The sequence below is a fragment of the Podarcis pityusensis genome (assembly GCF_964106645.2).
Source record: "Podarcis pityusensis genome assembly, chromosome: 16".
NCBI lineage: Eukaryota > Metazoa > Chordata > Lepidosauria > Squamata > Lacertidae > Podarcis > Podarcis pityusensis.
This window is the reverse complement of record NC_138041.1, coordinates 21,867,174-21,890,502: the sequence shown is the minus strand read 5'-3', so window position 1 is coordinate 21,890,502 and position 23,329 is coordinate 21,867,174. Positions and strand designations below refer to the sequence as shown.

The following is a 23,329-nucleotide window of genomic DNA, read 5'->3' as shown; positions in this document are numbered from 1 at the left end:
CCTCAGTCCAGTGCTTTAATTTTGTTTGTTTGTTCTTACATCTTATATCCTGCCCTGTCTCTCTTAAGCAGGTTGTGGCCATAAAACAACTCTAAACAAATCTAAAAAATTTAAAAATGCACAATAAAATACTGTATATATAACAGCCAGCAATAATTATACATCTTTAGCACTATGTTTCAAAGGCCTGCTGACACCTGAATGATACCAGTATGGGGAACAACTAGATTCTTGTAAAAAGGGAGTCAAATAGGAATTTCTACTTTCCAGCTCCTCAAATTCAATAGTCAAGTTGTGTCATGTATTAAAATGCTCCTAAGTGCCCATCCATTCTTGTGACCAGCGCAGGCAATAAATGCAGTTTCTAGAACCACGCAACTTGTATAACATTATTTAGATTTCTGCTAAACCGTTAAATATACAGCGTTATGTATCTTTGCTTAATGTGCGTATTTTGTTTTGACTGCAGTATTTGCATGACTTAATCTGATTGCCCTCTGGTAACTATTAGCCTTGCAAAGAGGCCATTTGGCCTGTACATCTTCAACAGATGCTGACAAACTTTTGTTTCAATTTACTTGTGTTGCTAACAAACAAACAAGGGGTGGGGAGCTGAGGTTCTTAGAAATCCAAGTTCCTCCCAGGTGTAGAACTCCATGTGAAATTGCCTCTGGTTCCAGCTCACCTTGGAAATGTTCTTATTTTGCTATATGGAGAAATTATTATTTCATTATTTATTCAAACCCTTTATACCTCTCCCTTCAGGCAAAAAGGCTTCCAGGGTGGTTTGCAGATTAAGAAAATCAAGACAGTCCATGCCCTCAAGCTTACAAATTAAAAAGGAAAGGGAAAGAGGGATTGAAAGAGAGGGAGGAGGAAATAAGCAATTTAGGGTACATAGTCCTTTGTTACAAGTTCTTCCAGTGGATGGCTGGGATCAAACAGTTCAAGGAGAGCAGGAACCAACAGTTGCTCAACTGTCACCTTCTCTTCTCTCAAGTTCGATCTAAAGACTGAGTTTCTTCTTCTTTTCTTTTAAAAACAGAAATGGCAGGATATTATCAAGGAAGTCAGATTTCTACGACAGCTGAAGCACCCCAACACCATAGAATACAAGGGTTGTTACTTGAAAGAAAACACTGCCTGGGTGAGTGAAAGCTTTGCTTGGATTTCACGTCCTATGGGCTGTGAAGAAGCTGTTTTTCCCTGGATGCAATGCTGAATTGTTTCATTCATCCCACACTGCCACTTATTCTTTAAAGGCTGTCGGGCCCTGAGCCTAACATTGGTATACTGCATGCAAACTGAAAATGTTTACAGGCGTTGGGGGTCCGCAGCTGGGTTGCCTTGTCTTGGTGCACTGTTTGTGCTGCTGCTTAAGGACAGACATGTGTTTCTAAATACAATGGATGCTCATTAGAGAACTAGGACCAGCCTCATGGATGCTCCAAGGACCTCCAGAGTGCTTAGGAAGGCTTGTCTGCCCTTAATGCTTTGTATCATCATAACATATGCAAGCTATTGTTACACACCACCCCAGTGTCTGAGCGGAGAGAGACTCCCGGGAATCCAATGCTTAATCAGGGTTCAGTTTCCTTGAAAGAAAGGCAGCATAGTCTCTGATGTCTTTAGGATATATGGCTTTTATTTACACACATACGTACAACCTGAGCATGGAGAGGGTGGGCCCTCACAGCATTAACACCACCAAAAGATCTCACTTGGTGTAGTGGTGTACACCAGTGTGGTGTAGTGGTTAAGAGCGGTAGTCTCCTTATCTGGGGAACCGGGTTCGCGTCTCCGCTCCTCCACATGCAGCTGCTGGGTGACCTTGGGCCAGTCACACTTCTTTGAAGTCTCTCAGCCCCACTCACCTCACAGAGTGTTTGTTGTGGGGGAGGAAGGGAAAGGAGAATGTTAGCCGCTTTGAGACTCCTGAAGGGGAGTGAAAGGCGGGATATCAAATCCAAACTCTTCTTCTTCTTCTTCTTCTTCTCCATTAGTCACAGCTTCTATGATTCTATGTCTCTCTTCCCCAGCTTCCACCCCACTCTAGCCTAGCTCCAGTTTGGCTTATTGTTCTCCATCACTTAACTATAGCTATTACAACCTAGCTCAATCTTTTCAATGCTGATCAGGGTACTTACCGTATTTTTCGTCCTATAGGACGCACCGTCCCATAAGGCGCACCTAGTTTTTTGGGGGGGAAATAAAGGGGGGAAATTTTATTTTCCCCCCCCAGGCACAGGGCTCGGGCGGGGGAAACCCGAGCTTCCCCAGCCCCCAGAACAGGCAACTCTCCGCAAGCCGCGGGAGCCCGGCGCGGGCTCCCACGTCTTGCGGAGATCTGCGCGAAGCCTGGAGAGTGAGAGGGGTCGGTGCGCACCGACCCCTCTCGCTTTCCAGGCTTCAGCGAAAGCCTGCATTCGCCCCATAGGGGGAAAAGTGCGTCCTATGGGGCGAAAAATACGGTAAGTTGCTAATTAAAGTTATTGTCTTACAAAGAAACTTTGCTGACCAGTTCAGCAACCTATTCCACTAGATTCTAACCCTCACTAGATGCAGGATCCCAAAAACTGGAATGTACTTAGGGCAGCATCCAGATTGATGCCCCCCTCCTATATGTTTACATATAGCAAAAAACACACACAAAAGCAGCTGTTGTGAATTGCCTATAGAGGGATTTCGTTCTCTGGGGGCCAGATTAAACGGCCCTCAAGTCACATGGGAAAGTTTCTCTGACCTGTCAGTACCATTTTAGACTACAGGTGAGGTGGTGCACATTCGAATGTTCCATGTGGATGGAAATATTTCAGCACATAGAAATACAACATGGGGAGAAGCTTTTGGGGGGGGGGGGGAAATGCTCAAATATGGAGCATTCTCTGTGCAGCTTCATAGTACAATACTCATATGCTTTCTGCTAACTGTATAATCAATTCCCAATTCTGGTCTTGCTCCCACTGTGCGTTGACCCCATAGTCCCCAATAATGGTAAATAAATTGTCATGTTCTGTTGACTTCACCTGCTTGAAGCCTGATACTGTACATGGGATGGGGGGGGGGTGAGAGTTGGCTACTGTAGCAATTGCATACCAAAATTAACATGTATATCTTGGAGCAGCTCTCAGTCTTGCTAAAACTGGAACTCTCACTTTTCTGGGTCACTGCAAACTCTTGGCGTAATACATTGCAAGTTGTTGTAAACCGTTTTAGCTGTCATGGCTTTTGCCCAAACAATCCTGGGTATTGTAGCTTGAGGAAATTGTCGTGCTGAGACTTCATATGAAAAACATCACCTTGCACCAAACATTTCCCAGGCTTCAGAGTCCTCAGTGTAGATACACCCCTTACAGTACACTCTTATATTGCTTGGTGAATTATCATTCCTTCTCTATTTTAATGGCTGCATTTATTTCTGCTTCTTGCAGTTAGTAATGGAGTACTGCTTAGGATCTGCTTCAGATTTGTTGGAAGGTAAGCCTTTAAATATTCCTACCATGGTTCTTTGACAGCATAGCTTTGCTTTTAATGGTGGCAGTTACCTTCCCTACAGAGCATTTCATAGGTGATTCACAGTTCAGTCTAATTCTTTCCTGTTTAATATATGAGTGGTATCTATCACGTGTGATGCATCACATCTGACTGGCTGTTGCTTTTCAGTATTCCAATATTAGGATCACAATCCTGGGTCTGCATGCAGTTGGGTTAAAGTAAGCCAAGTATGTCAATCCATCATTTCCTTGGTTCTTGGTTAGGAATTTACTGTGGTGGAAGGCAAATGCGATATTAGAGAGGGGCGAGCCTGGGCACCAGCTACGGAGAGGAGGAAGGATTACAGGCCCTGTTCTCCCTCCTTCCTGTGGCCTTCTTCCAAATTCCATTGCCACATATCCTGCACATCCATAGGCATACTTTGTCTCTTAGACTGGCAGCCAGGAAGCCAAATAGCGCCATTCAATAGGCCAGATTTAGCCCAGGAGCCACTAACTCTTATCCTGGGTATATGTGCTTGCACATTTAAATTTCATAAGTAACTACAGTTGCAAGAAAACTGTACAGAGAAAATCGCTCTGGTTTTCTGCCCTGATCTCTTTCTTTCTTGCAGTGGAGATAGATATGTAAATGTGTACAAAATATGATGAAGGAAACATGTGAAGGGAGGGTGAAGCAAAGTTCATTTCATTTCTACACCTGGGTCGGTTTCAAGGAAAAAGCTTGATGGAAGAGATATGGCACAACACTGGTGTTGTAGGAGGGAGTTCCAGGCATAAGGAGCATCAGGGAGAATGGGTGGACTTGTTTCAGAAACAGTTTGGGCAACTGAGGCTGGTAGAGTCAGAGGAGAGATGATTATAAGCAGGAAAACAATGGCAGGGGGATACGGGAGGTCTGTTTTTCAGTTGCTTCTGCTTTGATCACCATGCTTAGAAGAGGGTTTTTGTTTGTGTTGACCCAATTGCTCTGCTAATAGTAGTATATACAGTCCTTCCTACCCTAGCATTGCATAAAACTAATTTTTTTGTCCAATTTTTCTCCCCCCACCCCCCATCCAGTTCACAAGAAGCCACTTCAGGAAGTGGAGATTGCTGCCATTACCGATGGTGCCTTGCAGGGGCTGGCCTACCTGCATTCTCATTTTAAGATACATAGGTAAACGCATGCAATTCTTTTATTTTATTTTATGTATCACTGCTTTTCTTTGCCTTGATTCATCTGATTGAGGGAAGTGGTATTCAGACGGCTTCAAATGGGTTTGTTTGCCTCCTTCCCTAACAAAGGATTGTACTCACTATCTGGGAGCACGTATAGATACAGGTTTTGTCTTTGGATACCCAAGAGGTATCTGTAGCATGAAGCACCTTTCATATGCTAAGGTTGGTGTGCCAGCGGTGACCCCTCCTGGCCAAAGAAAGGCAGCTGCTGTTGTTTGATCACTGGTAACATCCAGAGCAGACTACCACTTCGCTTTATATAGCTTTGAAAGCTACTCCAGTTGGTCCAGTTGGTCCAAAATACGGCTGCTGACTGGGGCCAGCTGAATTGGGAGTGCATCTTGGCAATTCCTTAGTAACTTTCATTGGCCACTGATTCACCTCCAAGGTTTAAAGCCCTATACGGCTTGGGACATAGATATATAAAGGGCCACTTGCTCCTATGCAAATTTGCTCGAAGTTAAAGTCATCTTCCAAGGCCCTTCCCTTGGTGGACCCACCTTCAGTTGTTAAGTAGTTGGCACCAGGAAGAGGACTGCCTTGTTTGTAGTGCTCTACTTATGAATGTTTTCCATGGGACTCGGCTTCATATCGTTCTTGTACATTGCAAAGTCCTGATTTACCAGGGCCCTTCACAATGTATTAAGTTATTTTTTATAATATTTTTTCCTGCCCTTCACCATAAGGTCCCAGTGCAGAATATGTGATTTCCAAAAAACCCCACACTCCGTTAAAACCATTATAATAATAAAGCACATAGAACTGCTTAGAATGGAGCAGAACAACATAAATTCAGTAAAATATTGCTTTAGATGTGTTTGTTTTGCTAGTGATGTATTTTCATTTTTTCTTGTTCTCATTTGTTCATTGTAAACTTTCTGAGAGTGGTGAAACTGAAGGGCAGGATATAATTTCTTTTTTAAAAAGGGGGGCTTATAATATTGTGGGAAATAATAACAACAACAACAACAATAATGGTATAGTTAGCAGACTACAAAGTTATTATGCAAAAGGAAATGTGACTCACAGGTTTATTTATTTTTGCTGGATATATAGAGCCATGTATTATTTTATGTAGGTTGAGAAAACCTGAATCAACAAGGTGATTTGTTCCAGAATTTATAGAATCAAAACGAAAAAGTGATTTTAAGAACATATTGAGAATTGTGTCCACTAAATCAGAGGTAGCCAACATGGTACCCTTCAGATGTTGTTAGACTCCAGCTTCCTATCATTCCCATCAAGAGTGGCCAAAGATCAGAGCTTATGGGAGTCCAGCAACATCTGAAGGGCAACACATTGGTACTACTTGTAGCCTGATTTCATTGTGAGCTGATGGCATCTTGCTAACGGATGTTTGCAGGGGCCTTGCAGTATACATGTAATACATAAATTGTCAATACGAACAGAATTGAACCCATAGATTAGTAGAAATGCCCCATCCAACAGTGCCCAATTTTTATTTCCTCTTTAAATTTCCAGCAGTACTATATTAGATTTCCTGAGCCTTGCTCTAGTTTCCCACCATCTTCTACAAAGGCTAATGTTCTGTCACCTATCAAACTAATCTCACCCCAAACTCTTCCATGCTAGAGGATGTGGTAATCCATCTGTTCTCATAGAACTAAAGAGTTTTCCTCTCATGCAGCTCACTCTGTTTGCCTGTGTCCAGACAGCCTACGATGAACTGCTTAAGAAGAAAACCTGGCTGCAGCTCTGCCAGTTATTTGGGGTTGCCTGTTGCCTGTATCTCATCTTGGCACCAAAGCTTCAATAAAGGAAGAGTGTCCATGGTTTGGGGGCTGGATGAGAAGCACTGAAAACAGACCTCTGAGCTGCAGGGTGTTTATTTCGTATTAAACAGAAACTCCCTTTGAAACAATGATTGTGGTTTCCTTCTTCTATTCAAAAGGGACATTAAAGCAGGAAACATTCTCCTAACTGAGCCAGGTCAGGTGAAGCTAGCTGATTTTGGGTCTGCATCCATAGCCTCTCCTGCCAATTCCTTTGTGGGGACACCTTACTGGTAAGTGAAACTGGAGTGCAACTTTCTGTTTAGTCTTTCATGGGATGCTTTATATGTGTGTGAGACTGTGTGTTCAAACACACACACACACACACTCTGATCCAGTTTGTAACTACAATCCTGATCAAAAGATAAACATTTCCCCCCCAAAAAACTCTACCATACAATGTGCTACTCAATTTTGAGTTGCTAGGGAAATGCATTTTCAGAGAGAAGCACAGCAACTGTTTCAAACAATGAGCACAGGGGGAATAACACGCAGTTGTCACTGGCTCTTACAGGTGTTGCAAGACTACAGATGTCTGCAAGACTATTGAAGCCACTTCCCCCACAATAGCGAAATCAGTACCTTTATTATCTCCCTTATCTCATACATGAGGAAATCTCCCATAAATTACTCCAGCAGAAACTTCATTGCTTACAGTGCTTCTGGTTCACATCTACCAGCTTTGACCTTCCAATGGATGGTGCCTTCTGCTTGCCCTTTGCCTGTACCCACTCTTCTGCTCTTAGTGGCAGCTAAATCTACAACCTGGAACCACAGCCTTGCCTTTCTTTGTAGGGTTTCCTCTGTGTGGGAAAGGCTCTGCTGCTCCAGGCTCCATCTGCCCATGAGGCAGCATCTGTGTGTTGAGAGCAAAGCCTTTTGGCTGTAGCACCAGAGTGATGGGACTCAATCCTGCCAGAGCAAAATCAGACACTGGGGACCTGCCAGGTGTTGGATGATGTGAGCAACAGTCTAACAACATCTGGAGGGCCATGGTGTCCCTATCTCTGTTTTGGGTGGTAGGCTTTTCTGGACTGAATCTTCTGAAATAGGCTCTCTCTGCATTTTGAATGTTCTAAATTTGCAGGATATCAAAACTGTTTTGGGTGCCTGGAAGAGGAAATAAGGAGTTAAAAGTATAATAACTATTGGTATGTTCAAAATGCTCCATATGCTGCCAGCTGGCCCAGTATCTCCATCTCCAAAGTGTAGATGCTAAAAGAGGCTAAGAGTGGCTTGCCTAAAGCCCTAGTGACTTCATGGTAGAGGCGAAGTTTACACAGGGGAATTCCTGATTTTGCAGCTCAGTTCTTATCCTCTACTCTGCCCTGGCCCAGTTCATGTATCACTTGAAACCACAGCTAAGCTTAACTATTCTTTAAAGGTGAAATCCCAGTATGTGCTGGTGCATGGGGAGAAAACCATGTCCACTTTGCTCCTTCTCTGCTCCTGTGCTACCAGTAATTAAGCCGTGTTTTGGCTTCGTGTTATGCCTGAATCCAGACTCATGGTTTGGAGAGCCACAAGCAAACCATGAGCTGTAAGCAAAGTTTCTTATTGGTTTACAGATCCTGGTTTGTTTGGGGAGAGACGAACCATGGGCCCAGGCACAGATGTAACTCTAAGCCAAAACAAAGCTTACCTCCTGGTATCATAGGAACAACGGAAGAGCAAAAGCAGCTGCAATTTTCTCCTTGTGTACCTGCATGCCACACGTTCATCTTTTAAGTCATAGTTAAGCCCAACAGTGACATGCAAATGAGGCAACTCTCAGTTACATGAGCACCTCCACTTGGCTGGGGACTGTTAGAGTTGGGTTTTCCTTGTCCCTTGGAATGTGTCCAGGTCAGTGCCGGATTTACATATAAGCTAAACAAGCTAAAGCTTAGGGCCCCACTCTCTTGGGGGCCCCCCCAAAATTTAAAGGAAATAAAAACTGGATGTGGATTTTAAGTTAGAGCTTAATAATCATTTCACTATTAATATACATATTCTTAATTATATTTCACTGTTAATATACTTCTTCTTAATTGTATTTCAGTTCAACAATTACTTTGATAAAATATGTATTTTGTTACGTGCAAAAGGCTTTAGGTACCTGTTAGGTCCATAAATTACCATATAGCATATATTCAACACAAAAAACAGCGACAATTTGTTGTTGACAAAGGACAGCTGGACATATAAAGGGCCCCATTACCTTCAGTAGCTTAGGGCCTCATCAAACCTAAATCCGGCCCTGGTCCAGGTGACTTTCTGCTCTCCATCTCTTGCTTTGTTAATTGTCTGCAAAACTAGAATCTAACCAAGGACACCTCTTGCATAGATAAATATTAAGCAACTCCATGAAGCTGCGTTTGGATTGCGGGGCACATAGACTGCAGGAGCTCTATGTGTGCATTCTATGTGTATGTGTATGTGTGTATGTATGTATTCCCTCTCCAAAGCCAGCAGTGTAGTTGTGTCCCTAGTGTGGATTTCCCTGCTGTCTTGCCTTGTTACCCCCCTTTTTTATCTTAGACCCCGCCTTTCCCCACTGTGCTCCAGATCCCCTTGTTTCTTTCATAGCTGCACTCCCAGGCTGAGCATCTCCAGGAAAACACTGTTGGTGTATCAATGGGAAAACTCACCGTCTCTGGTGAGACTGAAATTGATGCCTTAGGACCCTTTCAGCCCCTGCTGGCTGACTCCAGGTACAATGCCACTGAGGTTGGTGTGGGTCGCCCATCTGCCAGCATGTTGCAGACTCATTAGGTTGTCCTTTTTCTTTCTCCTTTGTTTTGCTCTTCTCATACTCCCTTACCATCACCTCTGGAGGAAGTTGTTTTTTTCCCCCTAAGCAGGCTAGTGTTATTCCCCCCCCCCCCCCCAGCACGGCTTAGTTTTGCTCCATGCTGATTATTTTAAGTTCCGGGGCTTCTGTGCTGGTGATGATAACTTGGAGGGTGTGGGGGGAAATTGTACCCCACCCCTTGTGGTGTGTGTCTTTTTGCTTTTGTGTTGCGTAATCTGCTCTCTTTGTATCCCTGCATGGTAGGATGGCCCCTGAAGTAATCCTAGCTATGGATGAAGGACAGTATGATGGAAAGGTAGATGTTTGGTCTCTTGGAATCACATGCATAGAGTTAGGTGAGTAACATGGCTGCCATATATCTTCAACCTCTCTGATACCTTGTAAAGATTCTCAGCACCAAATGAAACAGGCAACCTCTTTCTTCCACACTTCGATTCAGTAGGGTTTCCAGGAGTCAGATTCAGCCCATGGGCTCTCAAGTGGCTATCTATGATTATACTGTGGCATTTCTGTCGTTTCTGGGGGTGTGGAGACTAAGACAGGGAAATAAAGCTAGTCATTTTGCTAGAGTAGCCAGAACAAACTAAGTGAGTTCTGAACGATGGAAATTATAATTGGAGGCAAAATGGCTTCTGCACTCACACTGTGGGCACATGTACTTTGATGCCAGTTGTAGAACTTAACATCTTGAGTAACTCTGCTTACTTTCTGTGCAATCAATATCCAGTCCTTGGTAAATTCTTGGAAGCTGGAGAAGGGTCTTAAAAAGACTTGTAGCAGTTATCATTAGAGGCTGGAGCTTTGGGGAAGCTGCAGAGCCGCTTGCCTCCTCCCCGTGCTTTGTAAATTATACCAAATATGCTAATTTACTTCCTTTGTACAGTTTAGGTTTGCTTGTTGCATTGTGCAGATTGTCTGGCTGCAAAATTTGTGAGTTGCTTGGTTAGCTAATTATTGCAAAGCTCTCTCGATCCTGACTATGATCAGGAAAAAAACCAAATATAAGCAGGATATAAACAGGGTTTTCGCCAAATGTTTAGGGTCATCAGCCCAGTCCTATGGAATGCTCTTCCAATAGGGATTCATCAGGCGCCATGCATTTTAACCTTTAAAGGTTTGCTGAAAACATCTCTATGCTGCCAGGCTTAAGCAAACAATTGAGATAAAACATTTTCTGTAATTGTATGACTTCAGATCTTTACATGGTTTTTATTGCATAGATATTTGTTGCAAACACTTTGATATTTTTAATGGAATTGCTGTATACAATTTTTTTATATAAATTAGTTGTGCGCTACGTCAGGAGAGAGGTTTCAGGACCACGTGTGTCCTGCCATTGGTGTGGGTACACAGCGTACTTTGTTCACCATTAATTTGATGGAAACCACCCAGGGTGGCTGGGGCAACCCAGTCAGATAGATGGCATCATTATCATTATATTTTATTTATTATTTATCATTTATTATCATTTATTACAGTCAGTAGACCAGAAATAAAATAAAAACATTCAGTACACCAGAATCTCAAAGCAAAACACACAACTTACTCTCTGTAGAACTTCAATTTTTAAACAACCCCACCCACTCACCCCCAGCAAAATATATACCTTATGGCTTAAGAGGGGCTTATTTGTTTTATTGGTTAAAACAAATATATACCTTACCTTTTAACTTGGAAAAATTCCACAGTGAGGTTCCAAAAACGAAAGCAAACAAAAAACACAGTCCAGTAAAGCAAAGCAAAATTTCACAACCTACAACAATGTAATGACAATCAGGAGGAGTATTACAACAGACCAAAATAAAACTGAAGTATCACAAGCGCCTAGGAAAGTAAAAAAAATAAAATGTATTGATACCTGAAAACATTCCTTTTGGAATTACTGTGTTATTTGCAGGGCTTCTTTTGAGAAATGACCAGAAAGTCAGTTGGTGCAGAATATGGCTATGAAACTGCTAAATTGGATAGGCCCCTCTGAACCTATGATGCCAGCATTTTATCAGCTTCACTGACTCTCCCAGTCTATTTCTGGGAGTCCAATTCAGATAGATAGATACAGTGGTGCCTCGCAAGACGAAATTAAGTCGTTCCGCGAGTTTTTTCGTCTAGCGAATTTTTCGTCTTGCGAAGCACGAAATCCCATAGGAATGCATTGAAATTCAATTAATGCGTTCCTATGGTCAAAAAAAGTCCAAACAAAGCCAAATTTGGTACAACAAGAGTTTATTAAGTGCTCTTTAAAGTCACACATACTGTAAAGAGCATTTCAAAAATTGAAGGAACAATAAATTAAGTTTCTAAACATGACAGAAAAACATTTAAAAATCAACAAAGTGTACAGTACATTTTCTAAGACTCTGGGGGACAACTCGAAGAAGGTTCCTCTTCCACTCTTTGCTTCTTGCTGAAGAACCTGTCCATGGTCTGCTGCTTCATCCGCCTTTTCAGCACCTCCCTGAAAGGCGACATGACCCTCGTATCAAAAGTGTTGGCAAAAGCCTGCACATCCTTCCACTTCAGGCAAATGTCCCTCAGTTCTTTGAAGGACAGCCGTTCCTCAGTTGCTTCCTCCTCTTCCAGCGAGGCCTGCTCCTGCGCAGCCTCTGCCTGCAGTTCGACCAGCTTCTGGGTGGTCAGCTCGTGGTCGTGCTCCTCCACCAGCTCGCTGATGTCCTCCTCTGTGACCTCCAGGCCCATGGTCCTCCCCAAGGCAACAATGTCCTGCACCACTGTTGACTCTGGTGCATCAGAGTCACTTGGTGCCACACAGTCCGGCCACGGGCTGCGCCAAGCGCAATTCAAATTTCTCTGGCTGATCCCGTTCCAGGCCGTGGTGATCATCTTCAAGCAGGTGACGATGTCGAAGTGGTCCTTCCAGAATTCCCGCAGGGTGATGGTGGTGCAATCAGTCACCTCGAAGCATCGCCTGAAAAGCTCCTTGGTGTAGAGTTTTTTGAAATTGGCGATGACCTGCTGATCCATCGGCTGGAGCAGTGGCGTGGTGTTAGGCGGCAGGAACATGATGCTGATGAAGCTGAACTCCTCCAACAAGTCCTCCTCAAGGCCTTTAGGATGAGCAGGAGCATTGTCCATCAGAAGCAAAGCCTTCAGCGGCAGGTCGTTGTCCAGCAGGTACTGTTTGACAGCAGGGCCAAAAGCAAGATTGACCCAGTCCACAAACAGCACACGTGTGACCCAAGCCTTACTGTTGGATCGCCACATGACACTCAGCTGCTCCTTGTCGACCTTGTGTTTCTTGAAGGCCCGTGGGTTCTCCGAGTGGTACACCAGCAGGGGCTTGATCTTCAGGTCGCCGCTTGCGTTGGCACAGAAGAGCAGGGTCAGACGGTCCTTCATGGGCTTGTGGCCAGGCAACTTGGCCTCCTCCTGTGTGATGAAAGTCCTTTTGGGCATCCTCTTCCAAAACAGCCCGGTCTCGTCGCAGTTGAAGACCTGCTGTGGAACGTAGCCCTCCGTCTTCACAACCTCCAGGAACTCCAAGGCAAAGTCTTCAGCCACAGAAACATCAGAACTGGCAGCCTCTCCATGCCTGACCACGCTGTGGATTCCAGATCTTGTCTTGAACCGGTCAAACCAGCCTCTGCTTGCCTTGAAGACTTCTGGCTCGCCTGAGGTTCCTGGCTGTTCCCGGACGAGGTCTGTGTGCAAGGCCTTGGCCTTCTCACAAATGACGGCCTCAGTCACTGTGTCCCCTGCACGCTGCTTCTCTTCTAACCAGATGAGCAGCAACTTCTCCACCTCCTCCAGAACAGCTGGGCGGTTCTTCACGATCCTGGTGACTCCCTTGGCTGCATCAGTCGCAAGGATCTTCTCCCTCATCTTCAGGATGATCCCAATGGTCGATGGATTCCTCCCGTACTCCCTGGTGAGGTCTGTCACACGCATTCCACCGTCGTGATTCCGGATGATCTCCTTCTTCATTTCCAGCGTAACCTTCTCCTTCTTCCCCTCGCCAGCCTCTGCAGCAGCAGTCTTCTTGGGTCCCATGGCAGCACAGCTCCTACCTTCGCAACCCCCCCCCTCCCAAAAAAATCAGTGCTTCACATCCAAAAAATTCAAAAGCACCCAGCCACCCACCACACAGAAATTCAAACCCAGAACCAAGTCCTTGAATTCCAAACACCCCAACCCAAAATCCAAAAACCCCCAAAAAAGTTTTAAAAGTTTAACTTACTGAATGGCTGCAAAAGAAGTTTTGGAAAAGCTTCAAAAATCACCAAAGTCTTCAAAAACCTCAACTATTCCCCCAGCCACCCACCACACAGAAATTGCAAACCCCTCCCCAACTGTTGCAAACCCCTCCCCAACTGTTCCCCCAGTCACCCACCACACAGAAATTCAAATCCAGAATTTTTTTTTAAAAAACAGCAGAGTCGCCCAATGGTCACAAAAAATCATAAAAATGCAGGAAAAAAAACACACAAGCTTCCAGATTCTTGCAAACCCCTCCTCAACTGTTCCCCCAGCCACCCACCACACAGAAATTGCAACCCCCTCCCCAACTGTTGCAAACCCCTCCCCAACTGTTCCCCCAGTCACCCATCACACAGAAATTCAAATCCAGAATTTTTTTAAAAAAAACAGCAGAGTCGCCCAATGGTCACAAAAAATCATAAAAATGCAGAAAAAAACACACACAAGCTTCCAGATTCTTGCAAACCCCTCCTCAACTGTTCCCCCAGCCACCCACCACACAGAAATTCAAACCCAGAATTTTTTTTTAAAAAAACAGCAGAGTGGCCCAATGGTCACAGAAAATCATAAAAATGCAGAAAAAAAACACACAAGCTTCCAGATTCTTGCAAACCCCTCCCCAACACCAAGTCCTTGAATTCCAAACACCCCAACCCAAAATCCAACCCCCCCCCAAAAGTTTTAAAAGTTTAACTTACCAAATGGCTGCAAAAGAAGTTTTGGAAAAGCTTCAAAAATCACCAAAGTCTTCAAAAACCTCGAAAAAGGCTACCACACCGCGTGCTATGAGTTGCTCCTCGAAGTCAAGTCGCAACTGCACCTCTTTAAGCAATGCACCCTGGGTATTAACGGTTTTACGAAAAAGGAAACAAACTTGCAAGACGTTTTCGTCTTGCAAAGCAAGCCCATAGGGAAATTCATCTTGCGAAGCACCTCAAAAAACGAAAAACCCTTTCGTCTAGCGAGTTTTTCGTCTTGCGAGGCATTCGTCTTGCGGGGCACCACTGTAGATAAATAGATAGATAGCACCAAATGCTTCTTTATTTTCCCATATCTTTTAAGTCTTTGTTTCTATGGCCCTTAAACCTCAGAGCTCAAAACAGGATTTTCTTCACTTCTTTGTTTTTGTCCTTGATTTTTTTTAATCTTGAGGTTGTTTTAGCATTGCATCTCATTTTATTCTACGAAGTGTTCATTTTTATTGTAGTTCTTAATTTGTTCATACTCTGCTGCACTTTTATTGTAGGGAGGCCACTGTATCTGTCTATAAAAAATAGAAGAAGAAACAAGAAATGGGCAGAAGGAATTCTACAGGCCCACATGGTGCTGCTGTAAAAAAGGCCCTGTCCCAGGTTGCTGCCTTCTTGGCTTTGAAAGACAGGCACACCTGGAGTAGGACCTCAAAAGGGTTGCGTGGGCAATACTTAGTGAAATCTCAGCAGAAAAGGTGGTAGCAGGGGCACATGAGTGGTACTATTAGTAGACAGGAGTCCCTGCATGGTTTATATCTATGACTGATGGAAGCCCAGTAAATAAATTATATACCGTACTTTTCTGTTTATAAGGCAAGGTTTTTTTACTCTAAAATTATTTTCAAAAACTTGCCTTGTCTTATACATGGATAGCGAATGGGGTGGACGGGTGATTGGCTGCAGCTATAAGCAGGAGCTGCTAGAAGGGATGCTTTGGATTGGCTGCTGCTTCTCTAATTGGGTTGGTGATTGGCTTCTGCAACAAACACTGCTGTTGATTGGCTGTCGCTGCCGTGATTGGCGGCGGCTGTTCTGGGACACGCACGATTGCCAGCGGACGGCTTTTCTCAGCCGGGTAAGAATTTTTAATGCTGGGGAAGGGTCTGTTTGCCATTGGCTGTCGCTGTGGCAAGTGGGCGATTGTCAGCTGCTGGTGATTATCAGCGTTGATGCTGCGTGTGAGTGATTTTTGCCAATTCCTCCCCCAAGCTTTAAAACTCTGGGCAATCCTCCTCAAAAAAAACTCAACAACTCTGAGCCATCTCCCTTGCCCCTCGTTTTCTTAAATTTGAGTCCCCCCCAAAAGGGGGGGCGTGTCTTATAGACTGAAAAGTACAGAGAATTAAGGAATTGTATGCATATAGCATCGATACAGATCACAGAACTAAACTTCACTTGATATATTTTTTAAAGGATTACCTTGGTACAATTTCTTCTTGTTCATATTCCTTACCTGCACTTACTTATGTCTATTCCTAGCTTCTGCACATAAGCTAAGGATAGAGGCCAAAAAAACCCTGCTTTCCCCATTGCTGAAGAGTCTGGGCAATACATTGAAGGGCCAATTTTTGATCCGCTTGGTTGCAGAATGCCCCTAATAGAAGCCTTCCCACTCCCCCCCCCACACATATACCAATATATAACAATTTCAAAAAATATATACAAAAACAAAATCCCAACTCTCCCTGCTCCACCCTCCAGAACAGATCAGTCGTTAATTTTGCCAAAGTCTTTTATGAAAGGATGCCGTATTTCAACAAAATTGTATTCCTTGGTGCCATTGGACTTATGTACTCTATTTTTTCTCACTACTTCCTTTCCCTCTCCTTGCAGCGGAACGGAAACCACCCCTCTTCAATATGAATGCTATGAGTGCCTTATATCACATAGCCCAGAACGACTCCCCTACCCTACAGTCAAATGAATGGTAAGAGATGCCATCTGCAGTCTACTCCTGATTTTGAAGATCCTTACTTATTTATTCATTCATTTTTTTAGAGCACATGTACCCTACTCCTTAGCCAAAAAAGGCTCCCAGAGTGACTCAACAATTTAAACATGGCAGTCCCTGCCCCTGCAGGTTTACAATCTGGAAAAGCACGACACACAAGGGAAAAGGGACAGGGAGGAAGAGCAGGATGGGGAGAGATCAAACTCAGGCACTGTTACTTAAATGGTTGTTCTTATAATGACCAGCTTGCAGGGCCAGGAGGTGCCTGGTGGAGCTGGGCTTTCAGCAAATCTGATGGCATTAGCCCTACTTCCCAACTTGCCTGCTGAGGCAGTTGGATGGAAAGGCTTGTTCCCAAGTGAAACTTGAGGGAGGGGAGGCCTGATGGAGCTGGCCTGTCATAGCAGAGCTGAGGGAGTGAGCTCTGCTCCCCATCTTCCCCATTGGTGGAATGGCTGCTCTCCAGCCACTGTTTCTTCTGGTTTGGAAGATGAGATCCTGTTCCTGCCTGGTATGTGACAACGAATGTGAGCCAGTGGATAAAGTTTTGATGAGGATGCGGAGGAAACACCGCTTGGTGTCTTCACATTTTATGTGCCAGTCATGTTCACCTCAAATTGATGTTTCCTGCAGCAAATGCGTGGATCATGAATGACAGAATTGTATATTAAAATTCCAGTGTATGTGTGCACATGGGGCGCGGGTGGCGCTGTGGGTTAAACCACAGAGCCTAGGCTTACCGATCAGAAAGTCGGCGGTTCAAATCCCCACGACGGGGTGAGCTCCCGTTACTCAGTCCCTGCTCCTGCCAACCTAGCAGTTCAAAAGCACATCAAAGTGCAAGTAGATAAATAAGTACCGCTCCAGCGGGAGGGTAAACGGCGTTTCCGTGCACTGCTCTGGTTCGCCATAAGCGGCTTATTCATGCTGGCCACATGACCCGGGAGCTATATGCCGGCTCCCTCGGCCAGTAAAGCGAGATGAGCGCCGCAACCCCAGAGTAGGTCACGACTGGACCTAATGGTCAGGGATCTCTTTACCTTTACCTTTATGTGTGCACAGGCTGATGAGCCCCCAGAAAACTATATTCTGTCCAGTGGAGGCTGGTCCCTTAGGGTGAATGTATCACTGCCTGTCATTTGCTACACAAGTCTTTTAACTGGAGACAACACAGATGGATCCAGGACCTTCTGCAGAGACGGCATGTGCTGTACCACTCAGCTGTGCTGCATCCCTGTGGGCCACACCTATTGTTCATTTTACATGTTGACTGTAAGAAATAGTGCACCTGTGGCAAATTCAAATTGCCACTTCATTCAATTGAAGGAGAAAATGCAAATATGTTAATCCACAATATAGATGCTAACCCCTAGCCCAGAGTCCTGTTTCATCCCCCTCAAGGCAGCAGCAAAGAGATCAAGGAAAATAAGGAAGACCCAGTGCAGAGATGGACAGAGCCCTGATAGGGATATAAATTGCCTACTCCTTGGTCACCAGAGTGATGGATCAGCTGTGGGGTGGGAGCTGTGTGTGTTTGTGGTCACACCCACTTCTGGCCTTGAGCTGAAAAAAGTTTAGCCACCCCAGTTAAACTTAAAAAAAATAACAACCCACACACATTACAACAAAGAGTAAAAGACATATAACCATATATTATAATTTGCTCCAGGACATTGCAAATGTTGTCCATTTTTCCAGGAAATGTACTTGCCTGTTGTCCATGATGTGTCTTGTGTGTTACAATGAAATGTCTTGTGCTCAAAGTTCTGCCTTTCCATTCTGAAACCAAACGAGTGTTTCCAAATAACTTGCCATGCAATTGCTGCACATAGTGTGGAGTGTCTCTCTGGGAATATTTGGACCTCCATCTTAATACTAATAAAAATTTGTACAGCAAGCTGAATGCATCTGAGATGAATACCATGCTGTGGGTCAGATTGGCGTGTTTTGTCAGTTACTGCCTCTATCGGACAGCTTTTAAAGATGTGTGTGCTATCAATATTGTGACCTCACCTTGTGCTTGGGAGAGGTCAGGTAGCAGGGTCTTAATACAAGAGCTTTTGCTTAGGGCTGATGCTTCAGTTGCGCCATGTGCTCGGCAAGCTTCCCCACGGTGGCTATTCTGTGCATCAGCTATAACATTGGAAAGCCACTCAGGCTACCGAAAACTGCGCTCGAGACTGTGCGCTTTTAAATTGGCATTTAGAAGGAAACTTTTCCCTGTACTAGTCAAGACTTCAGAATACAGTTCATTTTTTCTTTCAAAAGCCCCATGAGAGAGATTAGATTAGGCTGACGGTTGTTTGCCTGCAACTGCCCACTAAAACCTCCTGGCTGCCCAGTGATTTAAATCTGTGTTTCTCACACCTGAAATCCAGTATTCCTTTTATCTGTTGCACCACACTTGACTGTACTGAGTATAACTTGTAATGGCGGGGTGACAGGCTTGATGGCTTTCTTTGTCTTGCTTTCCCCTTACCTCCCCAAATCTAAATTTATTCTCGTGTCTTCTCTGTTCCTATACTCAGGACGAACTCTTTTAGGGGATTTGTTGATTACTGCTTGCAGAAAATACCTCAGGAAAGACCATCGTCGGCAGAACTATTGCGGGTAACTTTTCAGATTTCTGTTAGGCTACATGTGAACTTTCTGTAGTGTGAAGGGGGAAATTAAGGACTGTTTCCGTGTGGCTTGATTTGGGTCTGATAGGTGCTGTGCAGGGAAACGCCCCCACTTGCATATTCGGGATTCCTTTGGTGTAGCCTTCCTCAGCCTGATGCCCGCCACTTGTTTTGGACTACGACTCCCATCCCCCTGACCATTATTAGCTGGGCTGATTGGAAATGTGCTCCAAAACCTATGGAGGGCACCAGGTTGGGGGGGAAAGTTGTTTTAGAGAGCACTCGCCTTCTCACTTAACCCTCAGGTGCGCCCCCAGAAACACTTAAAAAAAATAAAAATGCCAGTTTTGCTGCAGGAATAAACCCACCATAAAACTTACTCTCTAATGCAATAGTTGGATCTTTTCCCTCAAGCCAAAAGGATGCTGCAACTACCAATAAACAGGTTGAAGTTGTTTAAGGTTGGAGATGAGTTTAGAGGGAGAGAAGGCAAGTATGTTCCATGGTGCTAGAGATGAGTTGCAGGTGAGGGTAGATTGGAGGACTGAGGGGGTGACTTAGGGGATCCAGCATATCCACTTTACTGCTCAGTAGCAAAGTGCGTCCCCAGTCAGCACTGCATGGTTGTGGACCCACTCTGCATAACTGAGATCCCTGGTTGTCATTTAACCTAAAGTGCCAGTGGTGCTGTAAAGGGCTGTCGTGAAGGGTGGTCTATTGGAGCTGATTGGTCTCCAATTAGTATGTCTTAATGATACTCACTGTAAGTGGGCTGGGAAAGGTCATAGTGGCAATTGAGAAATTCTGGGAATTATTTGTGCCTCCTTGGGGAGCTTTGCCTTCCTTTTTATTTTATTTTACAGCCACTTCCTTTTTGAAAACACGGGGGGGGGGGGAATCACTATTATTTGTTGCTGGAATTCAGGTGTGCCGGAAAGCTCACCATAATACCGTCTACCCCGAACACACTTCTTTTAAAAATATGGGGTATCACTTTTTTTTTAAAAAGGAACTTTATTTTTCAACCACAGTTAGTCACTCCAATTTAATGTTCTTAACTGAAATATAAAAAGGTGACCTTTGCGATGTGCACAATTCTTATTTTTATTTAAATTTAATTTATTTTTATTTATTTATTTTTTATTTTGCTGAGAACACATATGTCGTTTTTGTTGGGTTTTACCTTTTCTGACCTAGAGTGCTTCTGTCTCCTTCTAAAACCAGCATGAGTTTGTTCGCTGTGAGCGACCGCCCCGGGTTCTAATAGACTTGATTCAAAGAACGAAGGACGCTGTGCGAGAACTGGATAACCTTCAGTACCGGAAAATGAAGAAAATCCTTTTCCAAGAGGCCCACAATGGCCCTCTGAATGAGTCTCAGGAAGAGGAGGAGGTATCAAGTTTATCTATACCGGTGATTGGTAATAATGACCCCTGTATCACACATGGCCCTCCCCAACCCCCTTTTCACAGGCATGACTTGCTGAATTTTGTTGTGAACAGGAATCGATTGTATCTTATTTCTGGGCCATGATATTTTCCTCTTGGTTTCAGAAATTAAGTGTCTGAAGATGGTGGAGTGTTCCACCAGGCCTATGGAAAAAGAATAATTTGAAGCCTCACCCATTAGTCTGAGGAGGTAGCAGACCCCCCCCCCAAACCACCTTTATTCTCAACAGAGGATTGCCCACCTTTCTATTCTGCTCTAGAGTACATGAGGCATAGTGTCAACTCCGTCTGAATGTGTTAACTTTATTGAGAAAACTAAGCAAGAGCAAGGGAGGCTAAAGAGTATATCGAAGGATGGGTCCAACAGACTGGGGGCCTGATAAGTAGATTGATAACTCTGTAGATGAGACTGGAAGTTGGTTAAGTATCCAAAGAAGATATATCACGGTCTCTGCTAAACTGTCAGACGCTGTAATGCTTCTCAACACCAGTTGTTGTATGTCGCAGGAGGGGGGAGACCTGTTGTGCTTGAGGGCTTCCCATGGGGACTTCTGGTTTGCGACTGTGAGAGCAGGATGCTGCACCAGATGGACCACTGGCCTGATCTAGTGGTCTCTTATGTCCTTAAACTGGTCAGGCCATGCGCAAAAGTATGGCAAGAGCTCCTCAGCTCCATCTGGTGTTTGAGTCACCACAGGCCCATTGTGCTGATCTTACTGGACTCGCTGTATTTTGAGGCAATGGCCCCTGCTTGCCTACCATAGGACAGAATGTGGGGGACCTTAGGCCTGGTGGCTGAATGCAGCCCTTGTCTTATTGGCCCTTGGAGCTATTCCCTGGACCCATACCCCTCACAATCTCTTAGCTGCATCTTTGTCTGACTAGAATGCGTCCTTGAACGATGATGATACTTCTTTTGCACCTGGATGGAGAAAGGTGTATGTCAAAAGCCTCAGGTTTTTGTGTGGCTAGGATGTAGCCTGCTGTCAGAGTCACATCCGTTGCTCTGCTCACTTTTTTGCTCTGGCATTCAGCGCCTGGAAAGTTGCCCATGAGCCAGCGCAACCCTCAGGATGAAACAGGTGTCCTGCCCTTGGCTGTAGAACAAAAATGGGCAACTGTTAGCCTACGGACTGCTTCTGCTCCCTTCTCATGGAGGAACGGGAGACTCTGAAGCAATCTGCCCATTTTCCAGTGCTAAGAGTTTCTCCAGGCTGGGGGAGAAGTGGCTGTCAAATTCTTTAGACTGTGAGGGGCTAGGTTTTCTGAGGCTGAGCCCACTTGGGAGAGGAGGTGATGTCATAACCTTGGGCCTCCTGACTCCCCAGCTGAAGAAACAGGCCATTGCTGCTATTAAATAAAAGAACCTCTGCTCTCAAAGAACTTCTGAAATCTAATAAGAAGGATGAGCCCCCAAAGTAGAAGAATTGGGCAAAAAAATCATTCAGTACAAGCAGTGTTGCTAAGAGAACACCTTTAGTTGCTACTTGATTCCAGGGGTGCTTTCAACAATGATGATAGCTTTGCGTGTGTCCTGAGTTGTTAAGTTACTTTTGTGGCCTTAATTTGAAAAGGCAGAAGTTTAAAAATTGGCTATGCAATGGTAGGAGCATTTTAACTTGGCCCAGCACAGAATTAAACACCTTCTAAAACAAAAGTTTTAGGGAGTTGATAAGACTCTTGGGAAGCCTATACTAGGGAAGTTCAACCTTAGGCCATTTACAGTATTTTCCGGTGTGTAAGACGACTGGGCGTATAAGACGACCCCCCAACTTTTCCAGTTAAAATATAGAGTTTGGGATATACTCGCCGTATAAGACTACCCCTCTTCCAATGCACACCAAATAAAAATTTAAAAAAACAGTCTCCAGTCCGGCTCGGAAATCCGCTCCACTTCCCAGTGGCCGGGGGCTTCTGGAGCCAATTTCAAGCGTATTTCTGCTTCATCTAGAGAGCTTGGTGTCCTCTGATTTAATTTGCTGTCATTTTATCCTTTGGTGGGGAGTTGCTGCAGGAGCTGCTGCTGTAGCCGGCGTATAAGACGACCCCCGACTTTTGAGAAGATTTTCCTGGGTTAAAAAGTAGTCTTATACACCAGAAAATACAGTAATTACCAAGATAGTGGTCCTGAGTATAGAAGTAAATTTTACCACACAGCATTTAATGGCCAGGCTCTGTTTATAAAGTCAGCACCAAAGCAAGCAAGCCACGGCCTAATGTTTATAAAAATAATAATACTTTGGAGCATTTCTAAACTGCTTACCATTTTAAAATCTTCTAGGCTGTGTACAACATAAAAACAAAATGCATTAAAACAAAAATGCAGCCTAAAATCAATAAAACAGTATAAAAACATCAGAGCAAGTAAAAAGAGATTCAGGGGAATTCGTGCACATAAATTGGGACCCAAATCTTATGGGTCAGGGAAGGCCTGAGCAAAACGATAAGCCTTTACAAGATGTCTGAAGCAACTGATGGCGGCTGCTTTGCATATGACAGAGGAAAAAAGAGCACAGCATAGTAGAGGAAAGGCAGCAGAATATGCCTGTTTTCAGGCCACCACCCTGTGATATTCTGTAGGGTGTGATTCCATGAGTAGAATTTCTCAGAAGATCTGAGAGATCTTACAGGTCTATATATACCGGGGTAGACGGTCTCTCAGGTAACTGAAACCTAAATGCGCTGAGGCATACAAAACCTAGAGAGATGTGGTGCCAATGTGGAAAACGTATAATAAACCATTGTTTCCCATTACAGGTGAAACTGTCGGCAAACTTATTACTGTGCTGTGATTAAGTTAGGCAGGGTTACCACTTTCCATTTATAGGCTTGCTGCCAAAACTACACTTGTAGGCTTGTTTGCGGGGCAGGGGGTTGGACCAAGACTCTCAGAGTAGCCACTATATATATTTTTTTCTAGTTCTCAGCCTAACATATAAGGTGCTTTGCTTGTGAGCAGGCACCTTCTCTGTCCCCACTTCTCCCTCCCCCCAAAAGATCCTGAAACATAGAACTGCAACACTGAAAGGCACTCAGTGGA

The 23,329-nt window shown here is 44.3% G+C and overlaps 1 protein-coding gene across 4 annotated transcripts in view; it reads left to right on the top strand.

Annotated features, from left to right (window-relative positions):
- TAOK3 (TAO kinase 3) overlaps window positions 1-23,329 on the top strand; it is a 121,059-nt gene that overhangs the window by 36,794 nt on the left and 60,936 nt on the right. For 3 of the 4 annotated variants that reach the window (XM_080986232.1, XM_080986230.1, XM_080986231.1), the window contains exons 5-12: window positions 1,046-1,147; window positions 3,432-3,477; window positions 4,557-4,653; window positions 6,628-6,741; window positions 9,546-9,637; window positions 16,103-16,196; window positions 18,749-18,830; window positions 20,066-20,233. In XM_080986232.1, coding sequence (XP_080842358.1) covers window positions 1,046-1,147; window positions 3,432-3,477; window positions 4,557-4,653; window positions 6,628-6,741; window positions 9,546-9,637; window positions 16,103-16,196; window positions 18,749-18,830; window positions 20,066-20,233 — 795 coding nt within the window. Of the gene's footprint in view, window positions 1-1,045; window positions 1,148-3,431; window positions 3,478-4,556; window positions 4,654-6,627; window positions 6,742-9,076; window positions 9,202-9,545; window positions 9,638-16,102; window positions 16,197-18,748; window positions 18,831-20,065; window positions 20,234-23,329 lie in introns of those variants that run through there. The other variant, XM_080986233.1, reaches the window with a different exon arrangement.